Source organism: Haematobia irritans, chromosome 1 (assembly GCF_050003625.1).
Source record: "Haematobia irritans isolate KBUSLIRL chromosome 1, ASM5000362v1, whole genome shotgun sequence".
Taxonomy (NCBI): domain Eukaryota; kingdom Metazoa; phylum Arthropoda; class Insecta; order Diptera; family Muscidae; genus Haematobia; species Haematobia irritans.
Window position 1 is genome coordinate 187,210,124 of NC_134397.1, and position 22,525 is coordinate 187,232,648.

The 22,525-nt window shown below is 34.0% G+C and overlaps 1 protein-coding gene across 11 annotated transcripts in view; it reads left to right on the forward strand.

The window, feature by feature from the left end:
- scrib (scribble planar cell polarity protein) overlaps window positions 1-22,525 on the forward strand; it is a 712,308-nt gene that overhangs the window by 659,825 nt on the left and 29,958 nt on the right. For 3 of the 11 annotated variants that reach the window (XM_075292328.1, XM_075292330.1, XM_075292329.1), the window contains exon 33: window positions 17,115-20,349. The exons of 1 other annotated variant lie outside the window; for it this stretch is intronic. In XM_075292328.1, coding sequence (XP_075148443.1) covers window positions 17,115-19,523 — 2,409 coding nt within the window. In that variant the 3' untranslated portion in view covers window positions 19,524-20,349. Of the gene's footprint in view, window positions 1-17,114; window positions 20,449-22,525 lie in introns of those variants that run through there. 7 more of the 11 variants (XM_075292336.1, XM_075292334.1, XM_075292333.1 and 4 more) reach the window with 5 other exon arrangements.

Here is a 22,525-nt window from a genome sequence, read left to right on the forward strand (position 1 = left end):
ATCACATCGGTCCATAATTATATATAGCCCCCATATGAACCGATCCCCAGATTTGACCTCCGGAGCCTCATGGATGAGCAAAATTCATCCGATTCGGTTAAAATTTGGTATGTGGTATTAGTATATGGTTTCAAACAACCATGCAGGAATTGGTCCATATCGGTCCATAATTATATGTAGCCCCCATATAAACAGATCCCCAGATTTGACCTCCGGAGCCCCTTGGAAGAGCAAAATTCACCCGATCCGGTTGAAATTTGGTACATTGCGCTAGCATATGGCCGCTAACAACCATGCCATATCGGTCTATAGTTATATATAGCCGATCCCCAAAAATAATCTACCAAAATTTTATTTCTAATATAGAAAATTTTGTCAAAATTTAATTTCTATAGAAAATTTTGTCAAAATTTTATTTTTATAGAAAATTTTGTCAAAATTTTATTTCTATAGAAAATTTTGTCAAAATTTTATTTGTATAAAAAATTTTGTCAAAATTTTATTTCTATAGAATATTTTGTAAAAGTTGTATTTCTATAGAAAATTTTGCCAAAATTTTATTTCTATAGGAAATTTTGTCAAGAGTTCATTTCTATAGAAAATTTCGTCAAAATTTTATTTCTATAGAAAATTTTGTCAAAATTTTATTACTATACAAAATTTTGTCAATATTTTATTTCTATAGAAAATTTTGTCAAGAGTTCATTTCTATAGAAAATTTCGTCAAAATTTTATTTCTATAGAAAATTTTGTCAAAATTTTATTACTATACAAAATTTTTTCAAAACTTTATTTCTATGGAAAATTTTGTCAAAATTTTATTTCTATAGAAAATTTTGTCAAACTGAAGTATTTGCGTATTTAGTATATACCCCGTATGGACTAACTTACAATTGAAAAGACGGTGTTAAGAAGTTTTAAGATACCTTGCCATCGGCAAGTGTTACCGCAACCCAAGTAATTCGATTGTAGATGACAGTCTTTAGTACAAGTTTCTATGCAATCCATGGTGGAGGGTACATAAGGTTCGGCCTGGTCGAACTTACGGTCGTATATACTTGTTCTATTATGGGTTACCCTACAATATTTTCGTCGCCCTTCCGACTCGGCCCACATTGCCTCGATTGTCTTTGCGTTCTCTAACTTAACTTCCGGATCCTGCCGTATTCCGAGTTTGCGATCGCACCATAACGTCTGCTATTCACCGATATGGACACTAACAAAGGCGGTGTTCGAAGGTCAAGATCATCTACAAATCATCCTATACATGCCCTGTCTTCTGTTGGTCCTATTCCGCGCAGATATTCTCTCAATTCTAGGTGCCCAGTTATAATTTCCACCGTTCTCCTGACTGTCGTCCTACTCTCGTTTAGTAGTTCTCCAGTAATTTTCTGGTTTCTGTCATCCTACAGTATTTTCGTCGCCCCTGTGGACCATTGTATTGGTCCACATCGCTTTATGTATCTACCGTGCCCATTCATCCAATTCGCAACGCTTTGCCTTTGCGTTCTCAAAGATCACTTTTCTAGGTGTTCTAGCTCTTATTACGACATGTCCCACCACCCATATGATGCGGATCCTGTCCTAATTCGAGGATTTGTTGATCGCGATTTTGCATTCCAATACGATTCGCGATCGAACCGCTATGTCTGCTATTGCCTTCATTGCCCTCTAGGGAGCTATGAAAATGATAACGTCTTGTGGTCTTGCCTTATTTCCGAGCCAGTTAACATATTCCGTTATGGCACGCACTTCTCTCTGCAGAATTATGCTGTGGTCCCCTAATCGAAATAGGATCTCGGTGTCTGCTTTTTCCACATATTTATACGCCCTGTCTCGTTCTCTCATCCATCTTCGAACCATCAGTATAGCATCTATTTTTCCCTGCTATCGGTTCTGTAGCCCCATTCTCCTATGGTCATTTTACTGATGACAGAATTTCACACTCGGCAGTTATGGCCACCTCTGGTATACGAACATTAATTGTTGCCAGCTCCGCCATTAGACCCACCGTCTACCCTAATGTCCTTTTATAGTTCGTCATATTTCGAGTTTTAGTCCTTTCACCCAACATCTTCTCTTACTCTTGATTTTATAAAAAATACGAAAATTAATTTTTCTCAGTGTATTAGTTTGTTTTTATTCATCTCTGTATCTGCATCAGCTATTCCTATTGATGCTAGGTTATGTTAAGAAATTTTTGCGTTGTATTGTTTGGGATACTTGTTGTTGTTTATTTTTACAAAGCTGTGGTTGTTAAAGCGACAAGTTTGTTGCCTTGAGCTAAAGAGAGGACCATCTTAGATTTAACATTCAACCTCCACCACACTCACACTTTGACTCTATCTCTCTCGCTCTCTGTTGTTATAATTGTGGTTGTCCATTTCACTTGAGCTTGCATACGGGTATAACCACCAATAATACTCTAATATAAGTTAAGGTTCTTTGGAGAAAGTCCTTGAAAATACAATTTCACTGAGTTTACCATGGACCTTATTTCCCTGTGTGCTGTTGTAGGTGTATGGAAATGGAGGGGCCTACATAGTTTGATTTTGTTTTTGTTTGTTCTTTGTGACACATATCCATAGATTTAAAGAGGACCCTCATCTTAGATACTAATAAATAGATTATTATGTACATATGTTAAAGTCTTCATGTATGGAACTATACGAGTTTTCTAGTGTCTAATTTTATAAGAGATTTTGTACAAGCAATAGATCTCCATTATTGATACATAGTCGCCGATGTTCACTCTTGATAATTTTACCTCCATTTATTTCTTGACATTTTAGGCGAAAATTGGAAGATATAAATTTTCGATAATATGGAAAATATTTCCTATTCGACCCTAAATTATGCCACCCAATAGCAGCTCTCCGAAATCAATGAGTATGGGGGTTAAACCTTTGTTTTTATATAAACGCAACATTAGTTTCAATATCTGAGCATTTCCAAGGATCTGTGTTTGTTTTTCACTTCAATTTCTTTTTATTTTAACTGGAGAGTTTTTAAACACTGAGCCACACTGTGGAACAGGGTATTATAAGTTAGTGTATATTTTTGCAACACCCAGAAGGAGACGGAATAGGTATGTGGTATCCTTGGCAATAATAAAATTTTGTCAAAAGTTTCTATAGAAACAAAATCTAGACAAAAATGTTTATAGACAACAAATTTTGACAAAATTTTCTATAGAAATAAAATTTTGACAAAATTTTCTATAGGAATAAAATTTTAACAAAATTTTCTATCGAAAAAAAAAGTTTGATAAAATTCACTATAGAAATAAAATTTCCCTAGGAAAAAAAATAGCCACAATTTTCTATAGAAATAAAGCTTCACAAAACTTTCCATAGAAATAAAATTTTAACAAAATTTTCTATATACATACAATTTTGACAAAATTTTCTATATAAATAAAATTTTGACACAAAATTTTCCCCAAGAAATGAAATTTAGGCGAAATTTTCTAAAAAAATGTTGATAAAATTTTCTATAGAAATACAATTTTGACCAAATTTTCTACAGAAATAAAATTTTGACAAAATTTTAACACAATTTTCTATAAAAATAAAATTTTGCAAAATGATCTACAGAAATAGAATTGTGACCAAATTTTCTATAGAAAGAAAATTTTGACAAAATTTTCTATAGAAATAAAAATTTGAGAAAATTTTTTATGGAAATAAAATTTGGAAAAAATTTCTTATAGAAAAAAAATTCACAAAATTTTCGAAAGAAATAAAATTTTGGCAGAATTTTCTATAGAAATGAAATTTTTATAATATTCACTATAGAAATAAAATTTTGACATAATTTTCTTTAGAAATAAAATTTTCCAAAAGAAAAAAAATTTTTTGACAAAATTTTCTATAGAAATAAAATTTGGACGAAATTTAAAACAAAAAATATATAGAAATAAAATTTTGACAAAACTTTCTACTGAAATAAAATTTTTACAAAATTTTCTACAGAAATGGAAGTGTGACCAAATTTCTATAGAAATAAAATGTTGACAAAATTTTCTGCAGAAGTAGAATTGTGACTAAACTTTGACAAAATGTTCTATAGAAATAACATTTTGACAAAATGTTTCTATAGAAATAAAATTTTGAAAAAATTTTCTATAGAAATAAAATTTTGACAAAATTTTCTATAGAAATAAAATTTTGAGAAAATTTTCTATAGAAAGGAAATTTGGACAAATTTTTCTATAGAAATAAAATGTTGACAAATTTTTTTATTGAAATAAAACTTTGACAAAATATTCTATAGAAATAAAATTGAGACGAAATTTTCTAAACAAAAAATTTCTAAAAAAAAAATACAGAAGTTTAGGTTAGGTGGCAGCCCGATGTATCAGGCTCACTTAGACTATTCAGTCCATTGTGATACCACATTGGTGAACTTCTCTCTTATCACTGAGTGCTGCCCGAGTCCATGTTAAGCTCAATGACAAGGGACCTCCTTTTTATAGTCGAGTCCACATTGCAGTGAAACCACTTAGAGAAGCCTTGAAACCCTCAGAAATGTCAACAGCATTACTGAGGTGGGATAATCCACCGTTGAAAAACGGTTTGGTGTTCGGTCGAAGCAGGAATCGAACCCACGACCTTGTGTATGCAAGGCGGACATGCTTTTGTCAACCATTGCACCACCGTGGTGCAATGGTTGACAAAATTTTCTACAGAAATAAAATTTTTACAAAATGAATGAAATTTTGACATAAATTTCTACATAAATAAAATTGTGTAGAATTGTGGCCAAATTTTCTATAGGATTAAATTTTGACAAAATTTTCTATATAAATAAATATTTGAGAAAATTTTCTATAGAAATAAAATTGTTATTTTTTGATTTCAGCTTAAAACCATGCATTGACTAAACTACAAGTGTAGCTTAACCAACATAGGAAAAGAATGTTTGTCAAATTTGGGCAAAGCCCTATAGACTGCAGGATGGTTGGATGGACGCACGTTTCGGAATTACCACATTCCTCATCGGCATTCTCTACTTGCAGCAAAACTATCAACCAAATATCAGAATAAATTCAGGCAGTTCATTAAACCCAACAATGAACCACACTTGAAGCTTCCGAAAAAAGGTTTTACATGATAGCCGGCTTATGCCGAAAATAAATTCGTACAAACATATCTGTTCTCCTTTGCCACCATCAAATCGTCGATTTGAGTGCAGTTGGCTGGATTTATTTTGAGCGTGCTCCCTCTTTATTGTTTTTATTTTCATTCGTTTTGAAATAAAATTTTGACAAAATTTTCTATAGAAATAAAATTTTGTCAAAGTTTTCTATTGAAATAAAATTTTGATAGAAATTTTCTACAGAAATAGAAATGTGACCAAATTTTCTATAGAAATAAAATGTTGACAAAATTTTTTATAGAAATAAAATTTGGACAAAATTTTCTATAGAAATAAAATTTTGACAAAATTTTCTATAGAAATAAAATTTTGACAAAATTTTCTATAGAACTAAAATTTTGTCAAAGTTTTCTATTGAAATAAAATTTTGACAGAAATTTTCTATGGAAATAAAGTGTTGATAAAATTTTCTTTAGAAATAAAATTTTGACAAAATTTTCTATTGAAATAAAATTTTGACAACAGTTACTATAGAAATAAAATGTTAATAACATTTTCTAAAAAAATAAAATGTGGACAAAATTTTCTATAGAAATAAAATGTTGATAAAATTTTCTATAGAAATAAAATGTTGATAAAATTTTCGAAAGGAATAAAATTTTGACAAAATTTTCTATATATAAATAAAATTTTGTCAAAAGTTTCTATAAATTCAAATCTAGAAAGTAGTGCAGGATATAATATAGTCTAACCCGCTCGATATTAGATTTCCCCTACCTGTTTTTCACTTAAATTTCTTCCTATTTTAAATGGAAAATTTTTTAGTGTTAAAATTTCACCTTCTATGCATCGCCATTCATTTTTTGGATTTTCGTTCCTTGGTTTTTTGTTTTTGCCCAAATTCATGTGAGCATATTTACTCGTTACAAGCGCTAGAGTATGTTGCTTTGTTGGCCCAGATATATTATCGTCGTCTTTAAGACATAATACGAAGCAAGCAAGCTAGCAAGTGCTCGAAGAAATATCCAGGACACGTAATGTGAACATAAATAATGTCATTTGTAATGGAACTTTTCTGTTGAGCTGAGGATACCTTTGCGCATTTAAAGTACATGTAAACATGACCTAATGATGATGATGATGACGAGATGCCTGATGCAGGTGGGAATGAAGGTGGCCTTTGGCTACATTTCCTTAGAGAAGGCATATACAATTTTGCATTTGAAATGTCTAACCAATGCCGATAACATTTTTCTACGCACCCATATATAATGGGGATGTAATAAAATTGCCGTTCCATTTATAGCACATCAAAATATCGATTTCCGATCATATGATGATGTAAAATTTAGGTTATATCGGTTCCTAGATTGATATAGTCCCCATGACGCTATGGATATGGGCCCAAAACCTAAATGAAGTAGGGCACCAAAAATTTAGGAAAAAAAAAACAAAATATTTTTTTTTTAGGTTTTTTTGGCATTAATTTAATTTTATTTTGGGGCCTGGTTATTTTTCAAGTGAAAATCCCGGTCTCCTTTTTATACCCTTCACCACTACTGTGGTACAGGGTATAATAAGTTTGTGCATTTGTATGTAACGCCAAGAAGGAAAAGTCTGAGACCCATCGTTTAGTATACCGATCGTCTTAGAATTAAATTCTGAGTCGATTTAGCGATGTCCGTCTGTCTGTCTGTCCGTCTGTCTGTCTGTTGATGTATTTTTGTGTGCAAAGTACAGCTCGCAGTTTTAGTCCGATTGTCCTAAAATTTGGTATAGGGTCCTGTTTCGGCTCAGAGACGATCCCTATTGATTTTGGAAAAAATCGGTTCAGGTTTAGATATAGCTGCCATATATATTTGTCACCGATCTTGTCATAATTGGCGTGTATATCAACCGATCTTCCTCAAATTCCATACATTCGAATATTTTAACAGTCTCGAAAAACTTGCAAAATATCAGCCAAATCGGTTCAGATTTAGATATAGCTCCCATATATAGCTTTCGCCCGATTTACACTCAAATGACCACAGAGGCCAACTTTTTGCTCCGAATTAGTTGAAATTTTGCACAGGAAGTAGAATTAGCAATGTAGCTATGCGTGACAAATTTGGTTGAAATCGGTTCAGATTTAGATATATCCCCCATATAGCTTTCGCCCGATTTACACTCATATGACCACAGAGGCCAATTTTTAACTCCGATTTAGTTGAAATTTTGCACAGGGAGTAGAATTACCAAATTTGGATGACATCGGTTCAGATTTAGATATAGCTCCCATATATATGTTTTTCTGATTTCGACAAAAATGGTTAAAATACCAACATTTTCCTTGTTAAATCGGCACTGCTTAGTCGAAAAGTTGTAAAAATGACTCTAATTTTCCTAAACTTCTAATGCATATATATCGAGCGATAAATCATAAATAAACTTTTGCGAAGTTTCCTTAAAATTGCTTCAGATTTAAATGTTTCCCATATTTTTTTTTACTAAAATTGTGTTCCACCCTAGTGCATTAGCCAACTTAAATTTTGGGTCTATAGATTTTGTAAAAGTCTATCAAATTCTGTCCACATCGAGTGATATTTAAATGTATGTATTTAGGACAAACCTTTATATATAGCCGCCAACACAATTGACGGATGTGATATTGTATCGAAAATTTAGATCTACAAAGTGGTGCAGGGTATAATATAGTCGGCCCCGCCCGACTTTAGACTTTCCTTACTTGTTGAGATTGGGTTTTGTTTTCATGTGGGCCCTATTTTTAATTGCTGGCTTTTGATAAAGATTGCAGCTATTTGTAGTTCATGTATGGCCAGTTTTCGGGAGGGGCTTTGGACTTTCTCCTTTGGACGGATGAAACCTCCTACACGGTAGCTGATGTATAATGCAACAAAATGAAGCGTTGTATGTTTGATTGTTTTTTGCTTGTTTGGAAAAAACAACATCAAATTTTAAAATATGTTTAGATTTGTTCAAATTGGCTACTTACATATGGGGTCTAACAACCATGCAAAAATTGGACCATATAGGTCCATAATTATATATAGCCCCATATAAACCGATCCTCAGATTGGACCTCCAGAGCCTCTTGGAGGAACAAAATTCATCCGATCCGGTTTGGTACGTGGTGTTAGTATATGGTCTTTAACAACCATGCAAAAATTGGTCCATATCGGTTCATAATTATATATAACCTATATGAACCGATCCCCAAATGTGACCTCCGAGCCTAGGAGGAGCAAAATTCATCCGATCCGGTTGAAGTTTGGTATGTGGTGTTAATATATGAAATTAAATTTGGTACGTAGTGTTAATATATGGTATTTAACAACCATGCAAAAATTGGTCCATGATTATATATAGCCCCCATATATACCGATTCCCAGATTTAAACTCCGGAGCCTCTTGGAAGAGCAAATTTCATCCGTTCCGGTTGAAATTTGGTACGTGGTGTTAGTATATGGTCTTTAACAACCATGCAAAAATTGGTCCATATCGGTCCATTATTATATATAGCCCCCATATAAATCAATCACCAGATTTGACCTACGGAACCTCTTGGAAGAGCAAAATTCATCCGATTCAGTTGAAATTTGTTACATTGCGCTAGAATATGGCCACTAATAGCCATGCAAAAATTGGTCCATATCGGTGTATAGTAATATATAGCCGATCGCCCATCACACAAAAATTGTCCATATCGCCAAAAATAATCTACCAAAATTTTATTACTATAGAAATTTTGTCAAAATTTTATTTATATAAAAAATTTTGTGAAAATTTTATTTTTATAGAAAATTTTGTGAAAATGTTATTTCTATGGAAAATTTTGTCAAAATTTTATTTCTATAGAAAATTTTGTCAAAATTTTATTTCTATAGAAAACTTTGTCAAAATTTTATTTCTATAGGAAATTTTGTAAAAAATTTATTTCTATAGAAAATTTTGTCAAACTGAATTATATACGTTTTTAATCGGCCTGTTTTTTTTTGTTTAATATATATCCCGTTTGAATTAACTTAACAAGAAGACGGTGTTAAGAAGTATTAAGATACCTTGCAATCGGCAAGTGTTACCGCTGTAACGACATGTTCACTTTAGTCCAGGATAGGCTCAGCGTTACAAACAATTTATAATTGACTGCCAGATAGAGAAAAACACTGCATAAATTCGTTCACATGCACATACAGTTCTTTATTTACATTAAATACACACAATAAGTACGTAAGTCCTGACACTAATCGCTTCTTCACACACGGATAGTGGCTCATCGGGGCACTGGGAGCGGTCGTGCGGATACATGGGCACGTTTTCCAAGGTCAGGGGTTGCTGATCGGTGGGCGAAGTTCGGATTCGCTGACAAAAAAGGGGAAAACGGAGAGGGGTAACAAAGAAGATTATACTTCGCTATACACGGCGGGGAAGGAGAGGGTTGACAGACGAAGATTATACTTCGCTGTACACGGAGGGGTTACAGACGATGATTATACTTCGCTGCACACGGTGGGGGGAAAGGGGTGGCAGACGAAGATTATACTTCGCTGTACACGGCGTGGAAGGAGAGGGAGACAGATGAAGATTATACTTCGCTGCACACGGAATGGTGACAGAGAAGATTATACTTCGTTGTCCGAACTGCGCTGGTTGGAAGATCCTCTTTTGAGGTTGGTATTAATTTTATTTGAAGCTGAGATTTACTCCGCCACAACTAAAATTAGTTCTTACCTCCTTGGCGATCGCCAACCAACTGCCAAGTTTCTTGTCTCGCCAATCCTTTTATAGCCACAGACGATCGCCCACACACACAGCTGTTATCCTACACAGCCAGTGTTGCCAGGTTAGGGGTTTTCCCCCCAAATTTAGGGGGATTTTTAGGGGTAAAATTTATTTGGGGGGATTTTTGGGGGTAAAAAATTATTTCAGACCTTATAAAGTGGAGCAATTCTCAAGCAAATTCGGAACAATTCTAGCATGAGTTATGAGAAAAAAGATGCGGAAAGTCAACAAGATCCTAAATGCAAACAAGTATCCAATAGCATTATTTTCGTTATCTTTTTTAAACTCTTCTGTACAAAAGGGCATTTTTAATATTTGACAAAATTAAAAACAATCGTATTTTAACTTAGCAGCTGAAAGCTTTTTAAGAGTAAGCCCGCTTTTTAAATTAATATACATATTGTATTATTACATCCATAGAAAAAATAATTTCCTCAGGGATGAAATTTTAAACAAACGAAAATCTCTTTTGTTTTAAAGTATTTTCTTAAATAGCAAATTTTATTTTTTATTTACTTCAAACGAAAAATAAAATTTAGCATCAAAAGAAAACTTACTTTTTCTAAAATTTCGTTTCTCAGGAAAGAACTCTTCTTTCAGGATATATATTTGTGTTAAATTAAATTTTTAAAGTGTATCACTACAGGATTTTTGGAACCTCTTTTTGTACTTTTAATTCTGAAAATTTTTGGGGGTTTTTGAAAAAAGCTTAGACCAATTTAGGGGTTTTTTTTCTTAAGATTTGGGGGGAAGAATCAAAAATCACCTGGCAACACTGTACACAGCTGACTGCCCAATCAAACGTTTCTTGTCAAATCCAATAGATGGCGTTATCCTATACTCCTTTCCGTTACATTCAAACATATAACTTCAAAGGAAACATCATTGAAGTTTGTTTTAATTTAAATAAAAGAAACCAATAATTCAATAGGATAATTGATAAATTATTCATCCATTATACTATTCCAAATGAATAATATTAGAATAACTATAGCTCTTGTGGCTAAAAAAGAGCTGGCGACTTTTGCCTTTACACCGCAACCAAAGTAATTCGATTGTGGATGACAGTTTTTAGTAGAGGTTTGTACGAAATCCATGGTGGAAGAAGGTACATTCGGACTGGCCGTATATACTTGTTCATAATAAATTGCTCAGAAAATTGCTTTCACCATATTTTCATAAATCCAAGTGAACTTCTCGATTTGCTAGTCACAATCAAAATATGATGCTTGAAATTCAATCTCGGATCTAAAAGTATTCCTAGATTTAGAAATTGGTCGACCGATGTTATATGAAGAATATGTTTGCACTTATGTATATTTAGTTGAATTAGATTTCTTAACAGTATTCTTATAAAATCAAGCTTTTAGAAATCCTTAATTGGCGTTTATTTATGACACCATTAAATGATTATTGATCTTCATGGATTTTCGGAAATTTCAAAAATCGATGACATAGATAATGTGAACTTAAATGTTCGTATTTGATATATCATAAAACTTTGAGTGGAAAATACTATTTGGCTACCTCTTATAGCCATAAGTTCCATTCCAAGTTTAGTTAGCATTGACCATTTTAAGTTAAATAGTTTTTAATCTCGAAATTAGCTACTTCGTTTTATTTTGTTTATTTTTTGCACAAACATTATAAAATGTCGTGTAGGTTGATGTTTGACCTCATACAGATTATTTTTATATAGATAGTTTTTTTTTTTTTAATTCACTTTTGGTTTTACTACAGCTTTAAGCTTAAAATGGGATTATTATAGATGGGTTAAAGTGGTTACAAAAAATTATAATATTGTTTTTTTATACATACATATGTGTTGTGAAAAAAAAAAACTTTTAAACTGCATGGATTATGTATAAGTTTAAGCTTACGTAAATTATGGTTGTGGTTATTGTGGTTTTGTTTTTAAATTTGTTATGGTTCTTTTTTTCTGTTTGAGCTTTGCCATATAAATTTAATGATATTGTGAAATTTTTGTCTAACTTTTTTGCTTTCGTTTTGTAAACACTTTTTCTTTATTTTTTATTAGATTTTGTAAAATATTTTAATATATTTTTTTTTGTATTTAGTTAGCTTTGGGGTTAGTTTTTCTAACATAAGATTTCTTGTTTTTGATGCTGAAAATAGCTTTATTTTGACATTCCCTTAAGGTTAAGGATACAGCAGTATGTATATATGTGTGTGTGTGTGAGAGGCACTTATTCAAATGCATTGTAACTCTCTCTCTCTTTATTTGTAACATTGTGTAAATACTTCTTCTTCTTTATTTTTTACATATCTTCTATATGAGAGAATATTCTTTTCAATTATTTATGAGCCAAACACCTACATAGACACCCCTACACAAAATCACCTGTCCACAGTTTGCCTTTACAATCTCTCTGGCTCTCCGCTGGGGCCCACACATTTACACAAAAACATACACACAAATTTGCAAATGTAAAGTTTGAATAAATGTTAAAAATAGAAAGAAAAAACTGGATAACAAACAAGCGGTACATAATGCAAAAATACTGCTAATGCAAATGTATGCAAACAGTGTTTTTTATTAAAATAAGTTCACTTCTAGTATATATTGGTAACTTAACCTTTATGTTGCAATAACAAAGGCTTCATTAGAATCATAAATAAAAGGGCTTGAATAAAGATGGAAATTTTCTATTTCCATCATGGCGAGGTGAGTTATGGATTCATATGATGGTAAATGGAGAGAAAAGTGATTGGCTAGTTAGATACCGAAACTGAGAAACATTCCCACAGAAGTCATCATTCAACCGTCGAGCTGTACAGATGTGTTTTCTTAATGGGATATTTTATAAAATGAGTGTAGACGTAATAGGTACCTATAATGAATTTCTAATTTAGTGTTAAAATAAGCCACGCTGCACAAAAATTTAACATAATGCACTGGACTGCTAAGTGAACTGGGTTTTACTCATTTTAACGGTTTTGAACTATGACTAAGAGTTAAGCCCTAAAATCGTAAAAATACATATTACGATTGTTTAATGTGATGATAAAGTCATGCCGCCAGGCAAAGAATTTCAACATAACACATTGGACTGTCTACAGGATCGGCATATACTAAAGTTCTCGATTTGGGCATTGTAAATTGAGTGAAGACGTAATTGGTACCTATTCATTAGAAAAGTAAAAGGGTTTGAATGAGGAGAAAGAAATTCACCATCATCCACATTGCTGTCCAGTACCACTAAATTTATCGATTTGGGTAATGGCCAAGAGTTAAGCCCTAATTGTAATAAAGGGTGATTTGTTAAGAGCTTGATAACTTTTTTTTTTAAAAAAAACGCATAAAATTTGCAAAATCTCATCGGTTCTTTATTTGAAACGTTAGATTGGTCCATGACATTTACTTTTTGAAGATAATTTCATTTAAATGTTGACCGCGGCTGCGTCTTAGGTGGTCCATTCGGAAAGTCCAATTTTGGGCAACTTTTTCGAGCATTTCGGCCGGAATAGCCCGAATTTCTTCGGAAATGTTGTCTTCCAAAGCTGGAATAGTTGCTGGCTTATTTCTGTAGACTTTAGACTTGACGTAGCCCCACAAAAAATAGTCTAAAGGCGTCAAATCGCATGATCTTGGTGGCCAACTTACCGGTCCATTTCTTGAGATGAATTGTTCTCCGAAGTTTTCCCTCAAAATGGCCATAGAATCGCGAGCTGTGTGGCATGTAGCGCCATCTTGTTGAAACCACATGTCAACCAAGTTCAGTTCTTCCATTTTTGGCAACAAAAAGTTTGTTAGCATCGAACGATAGCGATCGCCATTCACCGTAATGTTGCGTCCAACAGCATCTTTGAAAAAATACGGTCCAATGATTCCACCAGCGTACAAACCACACCAAACAGTGCATTTTTCGGGATGCATGGGCAGTTCTTGAACGGCTTCTGGTTGCTCTTCACTCCAAATGCGGCAATTTTGCTTATTTACGTAGCCATTCAACCAGAAATGAGCCTCATCGCTGAACAAAATTTGTCGATAAACACATTTCGAACCGAACACTGATTTTGGTAATAAAATTCAATGATTTGCAAGCGTTGCTCGTTAGTAAGTCTATTCATGATTAAATGTCAAAGCATACTGAGCATCTTTCTCTTTGACACCATGTCTGAAATCCCACGTGATCTGTCAAATACTAATGCATGAAAATCCTAACCTCAAAAGAATCACCCTTTAATAACACTTATTACGAATTTCTAGTGTGGTATTAAAACAAGCCATCATCCATCATTTTACTGAGACCCAAAACTTTTACTTAATCGGAATTTCTGTAAATTGAGTGTAGACATAATACATATGTACCTATTAGGAATTTCTAAATTCCTAACATGCAAAGAAATTCAACATAATTCACTAGGCTGTTCAGATGATGCGGTTTTACTTAATTTACCGTTGTACGATTACCAAGAGTTAGGCCCTAGTAGTCGTAATAGAACATATTATGACTTTTTCGTGAGATATTAAAATAACCCATCATGTAAAGAAATATACCATCCATCATCCACTGGGCTGTCCAATGGACGGGCTTCGTCAAAATTTACCGATTTTGGCAATGTCCAAGCATTAGGCCCTAATAGTGGCAATATGTAGAGAAATGTGATTAGCCACATTATTCCGAAAGTCAGAATTATTTATCAAAGTCCTATAGAAATCAAATCGTCACCTGAACAGAAATTTTTTCTTAATAGGATTTTTTTGTAAATTGAGTGTAGAAGCTATGGGTACCTTTTGGGAATTTCTATTATTTATTACTTAATTTATTATAATTACAAATTATAATAAACTTATTTCTACGGGCAATAGCAACTAGAGGCTATCGGCCTAAGGTTGGAATTTCTAGTGTAGTGCAAAAACAAAAACAGAAAATCGCCATCATTCATTGCCCAGTGGATTGTTTTGTACTAAATTTCCGATATGTGCCACGACTAAGAGTTAATCCCAAATAGGGTTTATTTATGTACCTCTTGCGAATTTCCAAGGTGGTATTAAAACAAGCTACCATAAACAGAAATTCAACATCATCCACTCTGAAGACAGGTTTCTTCTAAATTTATCGATTTGGGTAATGGTCAAAGTTAGGCCAAAATAGTCGTAATAGGTAGCATGTACAAATTTCTCGTGTACACAAAAAATTTAAATCATCCACTAGGCTGCCCAATAGACCAGTATCTATCTATCTAGAGTGCAGAAACCGAGAATCATGCATTTATGCACTAAAGAGGCCACCATTCAACCAACAAGCTGAGCAGGCGGTTGCGGTTTTCTTAATATAAATTGAATGTAGACATAATAAGTACCTATTAAGAATTTTTACTACTGTGTTAAAACAAGCCAAAATGCCATAGGTTTGTACTAAAATGTCCGATTTGTGTAATGATCAAGAGTTAAGCCCTTATAGTCGTAATGGATACCTATTACGAATTTTGAGTGTGGTATGTTCTGTAGACGTTTTGATACTAAATTTATTGTTTTGGGTAATAGGCAAGATATACATATAAGTAGCTAGTGCAATTTTTTGTGTGCCCAGAAATTTAACGTCCCAATAGTGAAAATATGGAGCGAAATGTGTTTAGCCACCCTATGCAGAAACTGAGAGTCATTCATGTAAGCAGAAAAAAACGTCACGATTCATCCGTCGACCTAAACAGACGTGTTTTCTTCATCGAAATTTTTGTAAATTGAGTGTAGACGTAATAGGTACCTATGTAGAATTTCTACTGCGGCCAAATGGAAATAAATTCAATATAAGCCAATGTACTCTCCAGTGGAAAGATTTCTAATAAACTTACCGATTTGGGCAATATTCAAGAGTTAAGTCCTAATAGTCGTAATAATACCTATTACGAATTTCTAATGTGTTGTTTAGTAGACAGGTCTCCACGAAATTTAACGAATTGGGCAATGACTAAGAGCAACGCCCTACTATTCCTCCTTTAGACAAGTCGACAGAATTTTACACCTCCTTGGCAAGGTGATAATCCCGCGGAAAAGAGTTTTAAGGAATGCCGATATGTGTGGTTTATCCTAAATAAATTAGGATCTATAGACCCTTCAAGAGCGTTGTCAGCTAAACAAGGCAATTCCTTAAAATGGGCACAAGGAATTCTTGAACCTGACAAAAGGGTACCATAAGGATTTGTCTGAGAGAAGGTCCATAGCCGGTTATACATAACAAGTCCACTTTATTAGGTGACATTTTTAGCAATTCCTTAAAATGGGCGAAGGGAAATCATAACAGATAGGGACATTTTCAGATACAATTCGAGATATCGTGCAAAGAACCATAGAGATGACTGAGGAATTGGAGAAGGAGTATAGTCTCCGGATGACAAGGGAATAGACGATGACAAGAATGGTTTAACAGTAAGTCCTTCGTGTTATAGATAACTAGCCCATCTTCTTAGTTGGCATAATTTATTGTCCCAATAAAAAAATTAATTGAGATTTTCTACGATACCCAACTAAATGTTTCATTGAACCTATTAAAACGATAATTGAAAGTTCCAAAAAAATCAACTAAAGTTTTAATAAATCCAGTGATTTATACTATCACACGAATACGTAATTGAGGAAATTTCAATTAAACAATTAATAGGGTCAATTAGTTTCGTAATTGAATAAAAAAAGGGTTTTTCTACGTATAGAACTAATTATTTCCGAATAAATTTCCAATATTATTTTTCATTTGAAATAAATAAATCCAAATTAAATAAAATTAATTGAGATAAATTTTAACTGACTTTAGATTTTTAGTTTGAATATATTCTTAATTATTGCATTTAATTTTTTATTTGATTATTTTTGCAAATAATCAGTCACCTTTTTAATAGGAAATATTTTTTGGTGATATTTTTCTCTGTGTAAGTTTTTACATTAATTTCGCATGTTTCAAATTGAAACCCTTTAAACTATTTAGTGTAATTAAGATAATCTTCGAGTGAACTTATATTAATGATCAACACTGTACCATGCTATATGGGATATTCACAAATACACACGCACACACATACATAAAGACTGCTGCTATTCTGTTGCATTAGCTTCACTTTTATTTCTTAGCTACTTGAGTTTCCGTTTGTTTTCTTTTTTTACTTTACAAAAAAAAAACAATTTCGTTTTGAAAAAAATGAACTCACACAAACAAAAAATAAGAGACAAAAAAAAACCATAAAAATTTACATCTCCTTACAACTTTATTCAGGTGGAAACTAGTCGAGAGAAGATAATCTCATTAGAGTTGCAAGACCCCGAAAGGGAAGATACACCAAATGCATCACTTCAGCTATTGCCCGAGGAAGAACAGATGTTGCTGCAGCAGCAGCAGCTTCAACACCATCATCAGCATACAGGTTCATCAGTTGCAGATGAACCCAAAGGACAGGTGATGGTCGACCCTAGTGAAGTTGAAGAAATTCCAATGCCCCCAGTTAGAAAAACTATGGTGGAAACATTAGAAAAGTTTCACATAACTCAAGGGAAATATGGAGAGGGTCCTGAGGAAGCACGAGAATGTGGAAAAGAAAAGCAACAGCAAAAACTTATTGAGGATGTTGTTGAGGTAATAAAAACTGTTACCAAGCAACCGGAAGTAGTACTATTGCCCTCATCGAACGAAGAAGATTTATATGACGATGATGAAGGTGACGAAGAAACCGATACAGCATCAATAGTCACAGTCCAGGCAAATATGGATAAACTATTCCTGCGTAGAGATGATGACGATGAATTGCCCTCAATCGAATTGGATAATATAAGTAGTACAGGATTATTTGGTCCTTCGTCCTTGGATAGTGTGGCCTCATCGAGTTCGCACACCCCTAGCAATACTAAGGTGACCATACAACCCATCAACATTAGCATACATCAAACCAGGGAGGTGGTGGTACCAGCAACTCGAACCACCACCACCATAACCAAGGTTTCCACCACAACTCAACCGGGTGATGATGAAGCATCAACTTCAACTAGCCAAAATATCGTGCAAGTGGTGAATCCTTTAATAGCTGGAGAAGGTCAAGTACAAAGTATAGCCATAAGCCGTCCTCACCACAGTGAATATCCTTCATTTGATAGAGACGATGATGATGATGCTGATGACTACGTAGACGATGGTGATCAGTTGGTTAATCAAACAGTTGTTAGAAGTGAAACTTTTGTATTCCCCTCTACGGCCAGTGGTAGTGGTAGACCTAGAGAAGAGCTGTCTTTAAATGCCAAAATGAAAAATGTCCTTGAAGAGCTATTGGAAAATGAAAGAGTGAAATATAATCTACAAAAAAGTCTAGAAGAGGAAGATGATGAGGAGGAAAAAGATATCAATGAGGCGTGTAGTGAAGACGAAGATGATTTTGGTTATAGATATAGAGAATCCCATACAGAACTTCCCCATTGTCCTTCCAGAGTTGATGTTGATGATATGAATGGTAATCAACATGTGATCAATGAATTGATCCGGGATAGCAATAGAAATACTTTGAGGAATCTTCAAAGGGATGAAGTTGATGCTGCTAGAGATGAGGAGGACGAGGATGACGATGAGGAGGAAGAAGAAGATGATCTCGATGATGGTGAAAATGAATCTGAATCCGATAGCGAAAGCAGTGATAGTGATGATGATGACGACGATGATGATGATGAAGATGATGAGACCATACACATTAGTTTTGTCGATGGTGCCAAAGTTATACAGAATCTCAATACCAATACTCCAGTAATGCAATTGCAAAAATCCCAAACCTATAATACAATGAAAGAGGCTGCCGAAGCTATGCAACAATCTGAAATGGAATCACATCTAGCTGAAGATATAACCTCTGAAGAGAAGCCTGAAGATGAGTCCTTAATAACTCTGGAAAAACTGGTAGAGGAACAAAAGAAATATGCCGAAATAACCAAACAGCTTAGGAAATCTGTGGAAAATCTTCTAATTGATGATGACGATGATGATGATGAGAAGCCAGGAGCATCCGAACAAAAACGCACAATAACCACAACCACCTCCTCCTGCTCATCCTCCAATGCAGAACAACAACCCGACCAGCGTGTGATAATTACATCGAAAACAACAACTAAAGCCTTGCCTGCCCACCATCAACGGACCATAACCACAACAGAGACTACCACAACGACGGCCCATGGTCCCCAAAAGAAACCTCTTAATGAAGAAACTGGTGAGGAGATATTCCAACGTTTACTAAGTGCCGGTGGAGCTCACAAGCAAATATTTGACCAGTTAAACGATGAGGCATTGAGCAGTACCACCACCACCTGTACCGATGACAATGGGACCATTGTTACAACAACCACAACCATATCAAATGTAGTGACGAGCGGCATACCACGTGCCACAAAAACCATTCAAAAGGTGGTTAAGACTCATGGCCACAGTGAAAGCAAACATGAAGATAACAAGAAGAAAGTCGATGATGACGATGACCAAGCTGACGATGATGATGATGACAAAGATAACAAACCACCAACCAATCGAGGTGTTGGTGGCAATGATTATCATCAGGCCATAGATAAAGACCTGACGGTGGAGGACCATCCACGAAATGATGGTGATGATAGCAGTCGCGTTCATCCGCACAGCCATGTTAAACGGTCATAAGTCATCGTCTTAATTCATTGTTGGTGTGCGTGCGAGTGTGTGGGGCTCTTCACTTCTGGACACCAGACAACAAAGCTACCCACCCACACACACACACACGCATATATTTTTGCATTCTACCACCGAAGAGTCGTTTGATGGCATAGCATTTCCATATAATTTTCTTTCATAAAACAAAATTTTCCTCTTGGTCTTCCATTTATCTCCCACACAAACACTAGTGACCATTGATATATAGGCATGGGGATTTTTTTTTGTTGCTACACACGATTCAGAGTTCTTGAAATAGCCAAAAGCTGGGGACAATTGCTTGCATTGAAATGACTGATGGACGGTCTTAATTTCCATTTTGACAGTGTGGAATTTCGATTTAACAGGACCAACAGACTGACTGACTGGGAAAACTGTAAGATGTCGAAAAAAAAACGCAAAGTGTGAAAATTTGTTGCGTTTTTTTTTGTAAAGGCTGGCTGGGCATGCCGTTTTTGTTGCTTTTCCTTTTCTTTTATTTGAATCACAAGGCCATTGTCGATTTTGTTGTTGTTGTTGCTGCTAGAGATGGCGTCGAAGATATGCAAATTAATTGTGGTCTTTATATAGAATTTTACTTTTTCTGAGTGAGGGGGAGGGGCGGTAGGTTCGTTGACATTGATAATTACATTTTATAATTTGATAATGAACGTTAAGATTTTGTAGGAAATTTAATTTTTAAAGAGGATTGTTAAGAAGTCAAATAAGGGATATTGTAATATTTATTTTATTATTTAATTAGAAAAAATAATAAACTTAACCAAAAGCGAAATGTGAAACAAAATAATAATCACACTAAAAAAAATTAAAAACACATCAGAAAAGAAAATCTAGCTTAATTTGTATCTTTTATATAAAATTTATTTTGTTTTTTTTTATACCCTCCACCATAGGATGGGGGTATATTAACTTTGTCATTCCGTTTGTAACACATCGAAATATTGCTCTAAGACCCCATAAAGTATATATATTCTGGGTCGTGGTGAAATTCTGAGTCGATCTAAGCATGTCCGTCCGTCCGTCCGTCTGTCCGGCTGTCCGTCCGTCTGTGGAAATCACGCTAACTTCCGAACGAAACAAGCTATCGACTTGAAACTTGGCACAAGTAGTTGTTATTGATGTAGGTCGGATGGTATTGAAAATGGGCCATATCGGACCACGTTTACGTATAGCCCCCATATAAACCGATCCCCAAATTTGGCTTGGGGAGCCTCCCGGAGCAGCAAAATTCATCCGATCCGGTTGAAATTTGGTACGTGGTCTTAGTATACGGTCTCTAACAATCATGCAAAAATTGGTCCATATCGGTCCATAATTATATATAGCCCGCATATAAACCAATCCCCAGATTAGACCTCCGGAGCCTCTTGGAGGGGCAAAATTCATCCGATCCGATTGAAATTTGGTACGTGATGTTAGTATATGGTCTCTAACAACCATGCAAAAATTGGTCCATATCGGTCCATAATTATATATAGCCCCCATATAAACCGATCCCCAGATTTGACCTCCGGAGACTTTTGGAGGAGCAAAATTCATCGGATCCGGTTGAAATTTGGTACCTGATGTTAGTATACGGCCTCTAACAACCATGCAAAAATTGGTCCATATCGGTCCATAATTATATATAGCTCCCATATAAACCGATCCCCAGATTTGACCACCGGAGCCTCTTGGAGGAGCAAAATTCTTCCGATCCGGTTGAAATTTAGTACGTGGTCTTAGTATACGGTTTTTAACAACCATGCAAAAATTGGTCCATATCGGTCCATAATTATATATAGCCCCCATATAAACCGATCCCCAGATTTGACCTCCGGAGCCTTTTGGAGGGGCAAAATTCAACCGATCCGGTTGGAATTTGGTACCTGATGTTAGTTTACGGCCTCTAATAACCATGCAAAAATTGGTCCATATCGGTCCATAATTATATATAGCCCCCATATAAACCGATCCCCAGATTTGACCTCCGGAGCCTCTTGGAAGAGCAAAATTCATCCGATCCAGTTGAAATTTGGTACATGGTGTTAGTATATGGTATCTAACAACCATGCAAAAATTGGTCCATATCGGTCCATAATTATATATAGTTCCCATATAAACCGTCCCCAGATTTGACGTCCGGAACCTCTTGGAGGAGCAAAAGTCATCCGATACGGTTGAAATTTGGTACATTTTGTCAATATATGGCCTCTAACAGCCATGTAAAAATTGGTCCATATCGGTCTTTAGTTATATATAGCCGATGACTTATTACACAAAAATTGGTCCATATCGCCAAAAATAATCTACCAAAACTTTATTTCCATAGAAAATTTTGTCAAATTTTATTACTATAGAAAGTTTTGTCAAAATTTCATTTCTATAGAAAGTTTTGTCAAAAGTTTATTTCTATACAAATGTTTGTCAAAATTTTATTTCCATAGAAAATTTTGTCAAAATTTTATTTCTATAGAAAATTTTGTAATCTACCAAAACTTTATTTCCATAGAAAATTTTGTCAAATTTTATTACTATAGAAAGTTTTGTTAAAATTTCATTTCTATAGAAAGTTTTGTCAAAAGTTTATTTCTATAGAAATGTTTGTCAAAATTTTATTTCTATAGAAAATTTTGTAAAAAATTTATTTCTGTAGAAAATTTTGTCAACATTTTATTTCTATACAAAATTTTGTCAAAATTTCATTTCTATACAAAAATTTGTCAACATTTTATTTCTATAGAAATTTTTGTCAAAATTGTATTGCTATAGAAAATTTTGTCAACATTTTACTTCCATAGAAAATTTTGTCAACATTTTATTTCTATAGAAAATTTTGTCAAGTTTTTATTTCTATAGAAAATTTTGTCAAAATTTTATTTCTATTGAAAATTTTGTCAAGGTTTCATTTCTATAGAAAATTTTGTCAAAATTTTATTTCTATAGAAAATTTTGTCAAACTAGATTATATACGTATTTAATCGCCTTTTTTT